This window comes from Podarcis liolepis (genome assembly GCF_965112155.1).
Source record: "Podarcis liolepis genome assembly, chromosome: 3".
Classification (NCBI taxonomy): Eukaryota; Metazoa; Chordata; class Lepidosauria; order Squamata; family Lacertidae; genus Podarcis; species Podarcis liolepis.
The window spans coordinates 98,553,693-98,566,618 of record NC_139557.1 but is presented as its reverse complement, the minus strand read 5'-3'; the positions used below and the strand labels follow the sequence as shown (position 1 = coordinate 98,566,618).

The following is a 12,926-nucleotide window of genomic DNA, read 5'->3' as shown; positions in this document are numbered from 1 at the left end:
CAAGAAATTGAATGCTCAAAAAGATACATATTGAATCTGCAGAAGAGTTCAGTTATAAGAGACACACATTAATATCTTAGCAGGGAGAAATAATGCATATTTGAGCACAGAAAAGAAAAAAGGCTTTGTTTTTAGCCCGTGATTTTTTTAAAAAAATTGTGCAGACTAGAGTTATTCAGAGATTCCTACATTTAAGTCTGTCCTAAGAACTCACATTTATTAGTATGAATTCTAAAGTAGCAAAGCTAAGTATACACTCCTAGTGCAACATTACCAGGCATATATAACTTGGTTAGTTAAACACAGTGTTTTCACCTGTGTTTGTAAGCATTTCCTGCTTTTCTTTTAAAGTAACAGTGCACCATACTAGTGGTAGTTCCCTTCACAATTTTCATCAGTAAAAGCATACATCCTCTTATGTATGCTATCACAATGTTTATCATAGTGCTTTGGTAGAAAGATAGCTTCCTATTCTTGCATGAAGTTGAAGTTGGATGAAGCCTGTGAATCTGCTTGTACCTCAGTGCTTCTCCATTTTTTCTGGCTATCCTTGGAGGATACTTTACATAGGATATGGAAGTATGCTAATAGCTCTCCTCTGAGTGTTTTATATGTTTTTCTTGTGTTGTGCTAGTGGAAGAAAATGAGTTCCTCACATTGTACTCCTGCAGGCAATATCTGCAGTATGTCAAGGAAAATTAACTGCTTCACAAATTCTCTATCTTTTTATGTGTTGCTGGAGAGGGTTTTAGGATAGGTTGGGAGAAATATATGAACTTGCCTGGATTTTAGAGAAATTGACTTGAGAATAAAATAGAATGAAGGTTTGCGGGGGGGGGGGGGCTGAAGAAAAAGGCATTGTGGTTTGAGTTCTGGACGCTGATAAATAGGGGTTGTTTTTATGTGCCGCCTTGGTAGTGGCATCCACCCTGTGGAATGCCCTTCCATCAGATGTCAGGGAGATGAGTAAATTCCGTATATCACCTTTAGAAGACATCTGAAGGCAGCACTATATAGGGAAGTATTTTTATGTTTAATGTATTATTATGTTTTTACATATGTTGGAAGCCACCCAATGTTGTTGTTTGTTTGTTTGTTTGTTTGTTTGTTTGTTTGTTGTTAAACGTTTTTCTCTGAGCCAGTATCGACTCCTTGCTGACCACTGTTAACAACTTGGGAACCATATTTGGAAATGTACTTTCCATCTTTGAAACCTTCCCCCCGTTTTGAGAGAATGTGGCAGTGTTTTCATAGGAGTGTGCAAAAGTAGTTGTTGAGTTTTTACTTGCAGCATAATGTTGGTGGGGCATGTACTTGCATATATTGTTAAAGTTAAGCTTTTGATCACTTTGGATGTGTTGAGAACAAATTGGTGTCCCGGCTGCTGTATGAGGGCCATGCCATGTCAAGTGATCTAGGGATTTTACTTTACCATTTTATATTGCTTCCATTTTCAATGTCCTAAAAGTAGTGTAAGAGAAGGTCCCAGATCTCTGTTTTACATTTTTTATCTCATCCCATTTTTGAGGGTTTGAAATTTTAAAAAAGCCTTGCCAGACTACACAATAACCATAAAAGCTCAGCCCAGAATTGGGATATTTCAAAACTAAAAATACCATTGTCTTCAGACGTTCATGGGGTTTAATATGATATGGCACATGATGGACTTCAAATTTTAAAGAAAAATTACTGCATCTACTTTAGAACACTTATTAAAAAAACAACACTGAGAGCAGATTGCTGCAATGTAAGCAAGAAGAAAAAATAAGCACAGTAGACAATCAGAATTACTATTTTAATGACTGAGTCATTTCTCTTATTGACCTAGTTCACATAAAGTGTTACAGCAAACCATGATTTAATGAGACTTAATGAATGTGCGGGTTTCTGGAGACGAGTTGGCACCCGCTTTTTTCTTTGTGGTCCTTTTTTACTCCTTAGGCCCAGACGTGCTGCCTGAGGTGACCACCTCACCTTGCCTCATTGGAAGACTGGGCTTGAGCCAAACCTTAGCTTAGTTCATAGGACTGAAGAGAAGTAGCTGCCAGCTCCTCTCTGGGACCTGACATTTTTGCACAGTCTCACTAAGCCAATGTTTGACTTACTATGTCATGGGAATCATCTTGCTGTCTCAATGCTCAGTTTGACAAATGTTAAATTTGTACTTGAATATTTGCATTGCATTTGGTTTTATGTTTTTTTTTATTTTATTGTAATGTTTATTTTCATTTTAGTGTTTCTGGTTCCACCCTAGGACCCACAGATAAAGGGTGGACTATAAATCAGTTCATTAAATAAAGCAAAATGACTACATGAAACTCGGGATTTGATATTGCTTTGCCCTCTGCAGCCTCTTCCTTGAGGGAAACATCTAACCTTGCAGATCTGTACTGGTAGAAAAACATTGGAAATATGAATTTAGACAGGGCTCCAGGCAGCCACTGCTGACTTTTATTACATGTCATAAGTTTTCATATATGCCTACTCAGGTTCTACTACTTTTCTAGTATTTATTATAAAAAGAATGGAAGCTTGATGAATAGAAGCCAAGGAGGGACCACACAAATGCACTGATTGGCACCCACCCTCTCTGTGCCACTGTGACTGTTTACTTTACAGCACAAACTAGAAGGAGGAGTGTAAAAAAAGGCTTGAAATGAACTGTATACCAATTTACCGGTATTTAGAATATAGAGGTATTTGTACGTTGTGCTCCTTGAAAAGCTGCTTGTTAGTATAGTCGTACCTTGGAAGTAAAACGGAATCTGTTCTGGAAGTCCGTTCGACTTACAAAGCTCCTGCAGCCATCTGGAAGCTGCGGAAGCCCTGTGAGACATTTGGCTTCCAAAAATAGTTTGCAAACCGGAACAATCACTTCCGAGTTTGCGGCGTTTAAGAGTCAAAACATTCGAGAACTAAGCTGTTTGAAAACCAAGCTACAACTGTGTTGGTGAACTCACTGAAAATTTATATTATGTTGCTTGGGAGGGAGGAGTAGACTATAGCCAGAGATGGGAATTGGGACCCTCCTCATAGGAATTTTTTACCCCATGGAGTGCTTTATTTGACTTGGTTCTCCTCAGCATGGTGATAGGTGTTTTAACCAGTGTTAGAAACTGAGATATGAAAGCTGGGAGCTAAATGACACATTAAACCTAGGTTATGAGCACAACAACAGAATGCCTAGGTGCACTTATTTTATAACCAGAGTACAAAGCTGAAAATGAATGAACTGCAGCTAAAACATTATGTTCATTTTTCACATGGTCTAGTCCTCTCCCCACCCACCTTTCTAATATTCTTAAGAGGGTCTCTTCTCCAGTCTTCAGAGAGTAGCTGGAAGTGGGGAGGCAGAAAAAGGTCCTCCTTTCCTTCCACTCTGCAGTTTTATTCTAAAATCTTAGGCACAGTACTGCTCCCAGAGCTCAGAAACTGCTCACACTAATGAAATTCCCCATTGCAAAATGCGCTGAGAACAATGGGAGTTTTGAACGCTGGTTCTTTATGGTGGTCCAAATTTTAACAATAAAGACTGTTGGCAGTTATTGCTCACTGTGCTACAACTTGTGATGAGCTCATGACACATTTGTACAAGTTCCCCTCTCATAATTTCCTTAAAGTGTGGTGATACAGATATGTAAACATGTTATGAGTGTTTTGGAAGATAACTGCAAAATGATTACCTCTGTGATATTTTTTAGCAACAGTATTATACTGTATTTGATCCTGTGTTGATTTTTTGTTTGTGTAAGAACTGTAAAAATGTAAATTGGTAAACTGAAAGGGTACTTTCTCTGCTTAGGACAGTTTGAAGTTTTAATGGCATGTTACTAGTAAAATTAGTTGAGAACGCATAGCAGCATGTCATGCAATATGACATTTTTGATACTTTGCATCTGATACTCAGATTCAGTTTAATCTTGTTTGTAGGTTAAACTGAGAGGGTGTGACTGTCCCAAATTGCCCAGTTAATTTTATGGGTAGGCGGGAATTTTGACTGGGTTTCTCCAGCCTAATTTCAGTACTCTAGCCCAGTGGTTCTCAAAGGGTGTGGTGAACCACACTGATGTGACAGGAGAGGATGACAAATGTGGCCAGAAGATTCAAGGACAATCAAAGAAATATTTAAACATTTCAGCACAACATAACATAGTATAGTATCACACTAATATTTATGTTTGCAGAATATGTAGCTGCATTGTTTTATACTTTCTGAATGTCCCATGATCATAGTTGTGTTCTGTGTTATAAATCAAGCATTGCTAGGAGTTTTTTCATTTTGTTTTCCAATGTATTTCTTATCAATAAAAAATCAGTGTGGCATGAGAAAATTGTTATTCTGCAAGTGGGGCCCAGAGAAAATAGTTTGAGAACCACTTCTCTAGCCAGTAGAATGCTGGTTCTGCATTCCTCCTCAAGAAAGAAGCCTTGCTCACTAAATGCACGACAAATTTGCACTGGCTGACTTTGTAGCAAACCTAAGAAAGAGCCTTTCCTAGAGCCTGGGAATACAATTTCCCTCAGGATCATGGAAAGAGGACCATATCAGAATTAGAAAAATGTAAACATATTACCGGTAATATGTTACAGCTCAGCTAGTGCAGCTGAGCACGTATATTCTGCATTACCGATGGGAGAAAGAAGGGACTCCATACATAAGGTAACAATTATATGTCTGCTAATAGAACATTGGATTTGATATTTCCTGCTTGGTGTTAGTTTGTTGCTGTTGAGATGGAAGTTATATTGATTTCTATAATTTTACAGAATTTAAATTCTAATTTTGCAGCCTTTTTCCATTATAGATGCCACCTCAAATGAACAGCAAGACCTCTTCTGTCAGAAGCTACAGCAGTGTTGTGTATTGTTTGATTTCATGGACTCTGTCTCTGACTTGAGAAGCAAAGAAATTAAAAGAGCAACACTGAATGAATTGGTGGAATATGTTTCAACACATCGTGGTGTGTTAGTTGAATCAGCATATTCTGATATAGTGAAAATGGTAAGTAAAATACCTGAAGTATACTCTTCTTGGACACATTTAAAAATTACACCCAGTATTTTTTGCTAAATATAGTCTGTGTTCTGTATTAATTTTTCTATAGCAGAACAAAATTTTTGCTGACACTACCTGTTAACTTGCTGTTAAATTGTAACAGATTAAAATTGGTTACATTTAGTTGCATGACAACCATAGACTCCTAGGTGGCAAGGACGTAGGAATGAGTTCATTGTTTGTCCCTCTTTTACTGCAGAATGAAGGATTAAAGCTCAAAGGTTATAGCTGGAGAGAGCAATGGCTGCATTTGGATGTCACACTAAACTATGGTTAAGTGAGATATGGGCACCACACCCAGGAGGAGGAGTTTGGGAGCTTTTGCTTTACCACAGCTTCCTGTGTTAGCTAGACCTAGAACTGTGGTTAATTTTAAATTGTGGTTACTTTCAGATAAGACAGCTTCAAAAACTACAGATTGAGTTCTCTTGTTTGAAGCTAACCATATTTTACATTACTACAGTTTGTTTATGCAGTCTGTACAAAAAGCTTCTATTCAGCAAGCACAGAAGCAGAAACTTCTACTGCTCCTGGCCACACATGAGTGGGAGAGGTAAAGGCGTGTGTGAGCCAGACTGGGGCTGTTCATGTCTCCCTAAGCCGTAAGAGGCCAAGAGAAAGTTGCTAAACCTCCTCCTATGTTTGCAGTTGCAGCTGAAGGAGGAAAAGTTCACAGCTTGGTCAATAGATTGCTTTTGCTCCAGCTACTTTTATACCTCAATTTTCTCCCAGCAATTTCATACTCTTTAGAAATCTCTTCCTATACATAGAATTGTGTCTCAGAAGAAATTGTAGCTTTAAAGTCATTTCTCTCCCTCCAACAACAGCAATTTAGTTTGCAGCTCCTTCTCCTGACATCACATTGACTCTGCACTTGTTAGTACAAAACAGACAGTGCAAAGGAACAAATGCTGGCGTAAAAAATGTTTGCTTGATTTTTGAATGTGCACTTGTTCCTTATTCATCATGAGGAGGAGCAAAACTGCAAGAAAGAACGGGTGAGGAAGGGAGGGAAAGAAGTGAAGAGAATTAGTTGGGTTGAAAGTGACAAAGGAGTAGAAAAAGGAACTGCAATAATGTTGGAAGCAGAAGAAGGAAAGGAGGATGGGAAGTGGGAAAACTAAGATGATGGAGAAGGTTCAGAAGGAAGATTAGAGAAAGAGCAGAAGGTGAAGAAATCAAGAAAACAGCATAGGGTAGGGAAGAAATAATATCAAGAATTAGAGTGCTAGGGTGGTTGCATATGAGCTCCCCAGTATTGGCTTCTAATGATTTGCAAAAATGTTTGTCCCTTTTTCTACTTAATATGAGATTTTCTGTGGACTTTGTAGCATGTTGGTCACACCTGTAAAGTTACTTAGGTTGTGCACAAATTAACAGCTTAAACCCCCTCCCAACTGCATTTCAGATTGCATTTCCACAGTGTTCATCAGTATACAGTGGTGCCTCGCAAGACGAAATCAATCCGTTCTGTGAGTCTCTTCGTCTAGCGGTTTTTTTGTCTTGCGAAGCAACCCTATTAGCGGCTTAGCGGCTATTAAAGGCTTAGCGGATTAGCGGCTAAAAGGCTATTAAAGGTAAAGGTACCCCTGCCCGTACAGGCCAGTCGTGTCCGACTCTAGGGTTGTGCGCCCATCTCACTTAAGAGGCCAGGGGCCAGCGCTGTCCGGAGACACTTCCGGGTCACGTGGCCAGCGTGACAAAGCTGCTCTGGCGAGCCAGCACCAGCGCAGCACACGGAAATGCCGTTTACCTTCCCGCTATAAAGCGGTACCTATTTATCTACCTGCACTTAAGGGTGCTTTCGAACTGCTAGGTGGGCAGGAGCTGGGACCGAAAGACGGGAGCTCACCCCGCCGCAGGGATTCGAACTGCCGACCATGCGATCAGCAAGTCCTAGGCACTGAGGTTTTACCCACAGCGCCACCCTCATCCCTTAAAAGGCTATTAGCGGCTTAGAAAAAGGGGGGGAAAGCGGGAAAAAATCGGAACACTCGCAAGACGTTTTCATCTTGCGAAGCAAGCCCATAGGGAAAATCGTCTTGTGAAGCAGCTCAAAAATGGAAAACTCTTTCGTCTAGCGGGTTTTCGGTCTTGCGAGGCATTCGTCTTGCGGGGCACCACTGTAGTTGGATGTGTTTGCAAGTCACCTTCTTTCTCTCCACACCAGTGGCTAGAGAGGGAGCCTGGATGTCTTCTTGTGTCTTGCATTTTCATATTGGATCAAAGCTGGTTTGGGGGCAAATGCAACAAAATGCATAATTTCCCAAGAAATGACAGGACAGATGAGGAATGGGCTAAGGTTGCGTGTACACAAGTTGCGTGTACACAACTTCACAAACCAGCAGTCAGAGAGCACTGAATGCAGAGTAAAAAGAAGTATGTACACCACAACCTTAGCCTCAGCATAGTTGAAGGAATAGAAGTGGCACACAAAAGTGCACATATTGGTTAACTATCTTAAATTTAATATTATTGAGCAATGGCCAGCTTTTATTTCCTTTTAGGGATGACTTTAGAGTCCAACAGCATTTTATATTAAACATGTCAATTACGATCTGACACTTCACAACTTTTTCTGTTAATGATTGTAAATGTATTGTTGAAATCTTGCTTGTGGTTATTGAAGTTAATGGTAAATCTGTTGTTGATTTTATTGGCTGTGGATTGCACCAATTGTTTATATAAATTTACAAGTTTAATCTTTGTCTTCAGTTTCCAGATGGGTAGCACAGTTAGTCTGTTGCAGCAAAAAAAGAAAGTGCTTTGGCATCTTGAACAGTAACAAATTCACCATGGCATAAACTTTCATGGATTTAGAATCCACATCATCAGTTGCTCTATCTTTAGTAACTCTGGCATTGTCATCTACAAATTCATATTTGACTGTGTTCCTGGAAAACAAATGTTCAAGTATAACATCTGATGACAGCCATAAAATACAATGGTGGAAAAGTGGTCAAACTACAATGTTGCTCACCAGGGGTATGGATGATGCTGACCAGGAATCCTGGAAAAAGCTTTGTTTACCAAGTAAAAACATAATTAAGATGATCAAAAAAATATGTCTTGTTCCTAAACAGTAATCCAGATTTCAAAAATCTTGTAAAAATAAATGAAATTAATTTTGGTAGAAGGTTTTTCAGGATATCTCATAAGAACATAAGATTAGCCTGCTGGATCAGCCCACTGGCCAACCCGATAGATTCCTGTGGGAAATATGCAGAAAATGAGTACAGTGGTACCCCGCAAGACGAATGCCTCGCAAGACGGAAAACCCGCAAGACGAAAGGGTTTTCTGTTTTGGAGGCGCTTCGCAAGACGAATTTCCCTATGGGCTTGCTTCGCAAGACGAAAGCCCATAGGGAAATCTCCGGGGACCTGTTTTAAATTGCTGGCGGTCGGGAGCAAAGACTTTCGCCCACAGCCGGCCTTCAGAAGAGGTCCTGGACCTCTTCTGAAGGCCGGCGGGGGGCGAAAGTCTTTGCTCCCCCCGCCTGCCTTCCTGGGACAGCGGAGACTTCTCCGCTGCCCCGGGCGATCTTAAAATGCTGGCGGGCGGGAGCGAAGCGTTCGCTGCCGACCCCCAGCTTTTTAAAATCTCCCCAGGACAGCAGAGAAGCAGCCCCCTGCGACCCTCTCCCGGCTGGAGAGGTGACGTGCGCCTATGGCAGGAGCCTCCATAGGCGCTGGTCACCTCTCCAGCTGGGAGAGCGCGCGGGGGGCTAAAGCAGCCCCCTGCGACCCTCTCCCGGCTGGAGAGGTGACGCGCGCCTATGGCAGGAGCCTCCATAGGCGCGGGTCACCTCTCCAGCTGGGAGAGCGCGCGGGGGGCTAAAGCAGCCCCCTGCGACCCTCCCCCGGCTGGAGAGGTGACGCGCGCCTATGGCAGGAGCCTCCATAGGCGCGCGTCACCTCTCCAGCTGGGAGAGCGCGCGCGGGGCTAAAGCAGCCCCCTGCGACCCTCCCCCGGCTGGAGAGGTGATGCGCGCCTATGGCAGGAGCCTGGGGTGAGTGCTGCACCCCATAGTTGCCTTTGACTGGACTTAACCATCCAGGGATCCTTTTTTTAATGGCTAGCCTTCTCAGATACAATAGCCATGCATGTTTCCTTTTCTCATGAGAATACATCAATGTAATACCAATTTGAAATGTACAGTTGTGGACAAAAACTTTTTGTTTCATGTTAATACTTTTTTAGAAAACGTTTTGGTAACATTTGAGTACATGCAATATCATAGTGCATATACTATGATTAGAATTTCATTAATTCTAGAAATGACTGAGAACCAAATTAGTTTCCCATGTGTTCAACCCTGGTCTTTGAATTAGATACTCTTGCTAGGTTAAATAAACTTAAACACCCTTGTGACACCTTGAAGGTTTAAAGCTTGTTCTATAATAAATCTTTTAGTCTTTAAGGTGCCCCAGCTGTTGTTTTTGCTTCAGTAGACTTAAAGCTTTTCCTACAGTAAATCTGTTAGTCTTTAAGGTGCCTTAAGCTATTGTGTGTGTTGCAACAGACCGACACAGCTAGCCCTCTGGACAGGTATTCAGATTATAGCAGGACTGGTTCCAGCTCCTTGGTGTGTGTGTGTTCACAGCATACACAGTTAAAGATCTATAATGCAGTGCAATGTTAGATTATTAATATGTATTCAGTGAAGACCTGCAAAATATGTAAAAGACCTATTACATTTTAGAGCAGCGCCTTCACAAATTAAAAAAACAAAACTAATCCCTTTTTGTAATTGGTGTAACAGTGGCTAGATAACTTGAGATTTTAAAAAGTGCAGTTCTTCCATCTAGTAATTGTGCTTTAAAACAAAGTAGTAAACTGCAGAACACTTCTAGTTATTGTTTTGTGCTTGTGGCACATTGTACTAGTCTTGATTACGGTTGATTGCTAGAATCATCTGTGGGGTCCAAGACCTACCACCTTGGGTTGGAATTTCACCACTGGCTACACTTAATTGTAAATAACTATTGCCATCAATATGTGGAGTTGCATCCACAAAACAGTTTATGATGCACAGCATTGTTCCATGAATCTTTCTTCTCACAACTCATCTGTTTACACTGGGCACACCAGGTTAGCTGTGCGGATCAGCTTTATTCTACTTCCACGTAATTTCATTTGTAAGATTCTTTCATTAAGTGGGAATAAAACTGCTGCTGCTCCTCAGCGCTTTTTGTCCATACATACATGAAAGACACAACTCATCCATAATTCATTGAATAATGCACGAGGAATATCTCTTGGAAATACCTAATTATTTTTGTAAAGGAAATTAGAAGTCCCTTTTCACAACTTTTTACAGTGGCCTGTAAACATTATGGTGGGCAGCTACCATGGTCTGATATTTGGAATTTCCGACAGCTTCATGGGTTCTCTTTGTTATTCTAGCCCCTTGGATGTTTCCCCTCCACTTAGCCATGGTTTACCATGACACCTGAACTTGCATCACCATACTAACTGCTAAGTCGCAGTTTAACTGTGCACTTTTTCAAAATTAAGAGAGATGAAAACAAGGATCTCCATGTTAAAATCTGGCTTGAGAGCAAATTATGGTTAGTAGCATTTATGACTACTCCAGTTCAGATATATATTTATTAATAACACTCCTAGACCTCTCTTCATTACAAAATAATCACAGAACAGTTTCTAAAATATTATAAACAAGATGGACAACAATTAAACAACTATATGACATCAGATGTAGTGTAGGAGTGTGTTATTTGGGGGAAACATCCTTGAAGGCCAAATTTGGGGCCTGGCCTAGCCCATGGGTTGGATATTTTCCACCCTGGACCAATAGGACTCTTGTTCTCTCTCATTGGCCTATCACAAGGTGCAAAGCCTCAACTCAAATTCCTAAGCAAATACAGTATTTCTGTGGATGATGGTGACTCCCCCACCACCAACATTGACCTTCCAGCCTATGCTGATGCCAGGGGAGAGGACACCACTGAGTCAGGTCAGGCCTGCTCAGTTCGCCCACCAAGGCTTCAGTAATACACACCATGTCAATTGCTTCATGAGACTGGTCTTATGCACTGATCTGCCATTCAGTAGCAGCACCAGGTAGGACAAGTTGCCATGACATTATATGTATTTCTGGCTGAGTGATAGCTCAGAAAAGATTGTGGCTGCCAAATGTCTTTGACCTCTTTTCCTTACCTGACAAGTACTTAGAATAAGGAGAATGAGAAATGGGGGGTGGGGGAGGAAGAATAAGGAAAATGCAAAGATGTAGATTAGGTATGCAATAAATACAATCATAGTTGTCATTAAAGGTGGACAGACGTATAAGTGGCATGTGAATCTCTGAGGTGCTCACTCTTGTCAGTCCATGGTCTTGCATTTAATCTAGCATGATGTCTGAACTGTGCTCCTGTCCCTACCAGTGCTTTCCTTGGATGTTCCAGAGATAAAGCCAGTAATGGCCAAGTGAGACTCCTACAATGGTAGGAGCATATCCAGCAGTAAGCCAACAATAAATTTCTAGGGCAGGCGATACCGATACTTGCATTCCTAATGCCCCCCAGACAAATAACATGTAAGATTCTCTTTCTGAACAGATCTTTTCCTGAAATTGTAGTTCTACATTTGACCTTTCATTCCATATCTTCAAAGATGCTTTTCACAACAATTTCCGTGAGAGGTCTGGGAATTTATTATTGTAAATTGTAAAGCAGAGGCACGTTGTGCCTTCACAGCAGCCGTGAATGTATTCCATTAAAACAATAGTTCATCATATTGTCCTTTGTTTCTCAGCTGTAAATTAATCAGCTTCTTTTTAGCACCATCTGTCAAATTCACCTTGAAAGTGCTCAACCCTTATTATACATGTGAATAACATTTACATTTATTTAATATAACATGCAGCTAAACTTTATACACTTGAAACCTCTGTGAAATTTGAAAGTTGCCCACTTCAGCCATAGATTTATCAAGGTTTTGGTACAGAAACTAGAAGGTTTTTGCTCCTGGCATTGCAGTATAAGAAGAAAATGTGAAACTGGCAGCATGAGAATTCTTTATCAAATCTTGAGTAGATAAGGAGACTGAATGTGTGTAAATACCATGCCTAAGTCAAGAGAATAATCTGATTGTCTGGATCTGTGCCCACTGTTGAACAGAACTTGATTTGAAGTGCTGGATTCAAACCAGTAATCCATGCCAACATAACCTACCACTTTTCTTGATCACTATTTGTCTTTTTCCCTGTAGACAATATGCTAGATATCAGCCCCACAGTCTATGAGAAGCATCTCAAATAGTCTCCTTTCTAACTAATGTTTAGAGAGCATACAGGCAGCATTTGTTTCAGGTTTCAAAACCAGGAGAAGCAGAAGAAGTATGATCACTGGACAGAAGTGGTCACTGGGGCTTCACAGACACATGGAAGGAGCAAAATGCCATCTTTAATATCTTCTGTTCCCTGCCCTTTACTCCAGTGGCTCCTTCTTTTGTTGACACATGCTTATTTCAACGGTCAATTTTTGATGCTATAGTCACTCTATGTTTATCCACCACTTCCCATCTTCCAGAGGATACTTCAGAGTATACTGGATGGGACTGTTGCTACAGGAGCTTCGACACCCTTTTCATTACTAGCCTCCTCCCCTGGGCTTGTCCTTTATCCCGCTTTCCATCCCTACTTATGTTCCACCAATCTCTTGTTATAAGTTTTCCACTGGGACATTTTTGCCCCGACCTTGATTCCAGTGTCTACTTCTTGTTCCTTTATTAATATAATGTGCAGAAAGGGGGGGGACCTGCATTAATTGAAAGATTTTTACAAAGACGGATGACCACTTACCATCAAAGAGATGCAAATTCAGTTGGGAACTATGGAAATACCAT

The 12,926-nt window shown here is 40.9% G+C and overlaps 1 protein-coding gene across 1 annotated transcript in view; it reads left to right on the top strand.

The window, feature by feature from the left end:
* PPP2R5A (protein phosphatase 2 regulatory subunit B'alpha) overlaps positions 1-12,926 on the top strand; it is a 44,992-nt gene that overhangs the window by 17,567 nt on the left and 14,499 nt on the right. Inside the window, exon 2 of the mRNA XM_083494605.1 lies at positions 4,806-5,002. Coding sequence (XP_083350731.1) covers positions 4,806-5,002 — 197 coding nt within the window. The remainder of the gene's footprint in view (positions 1-4,805; positions 5,003-12,926) is intronic.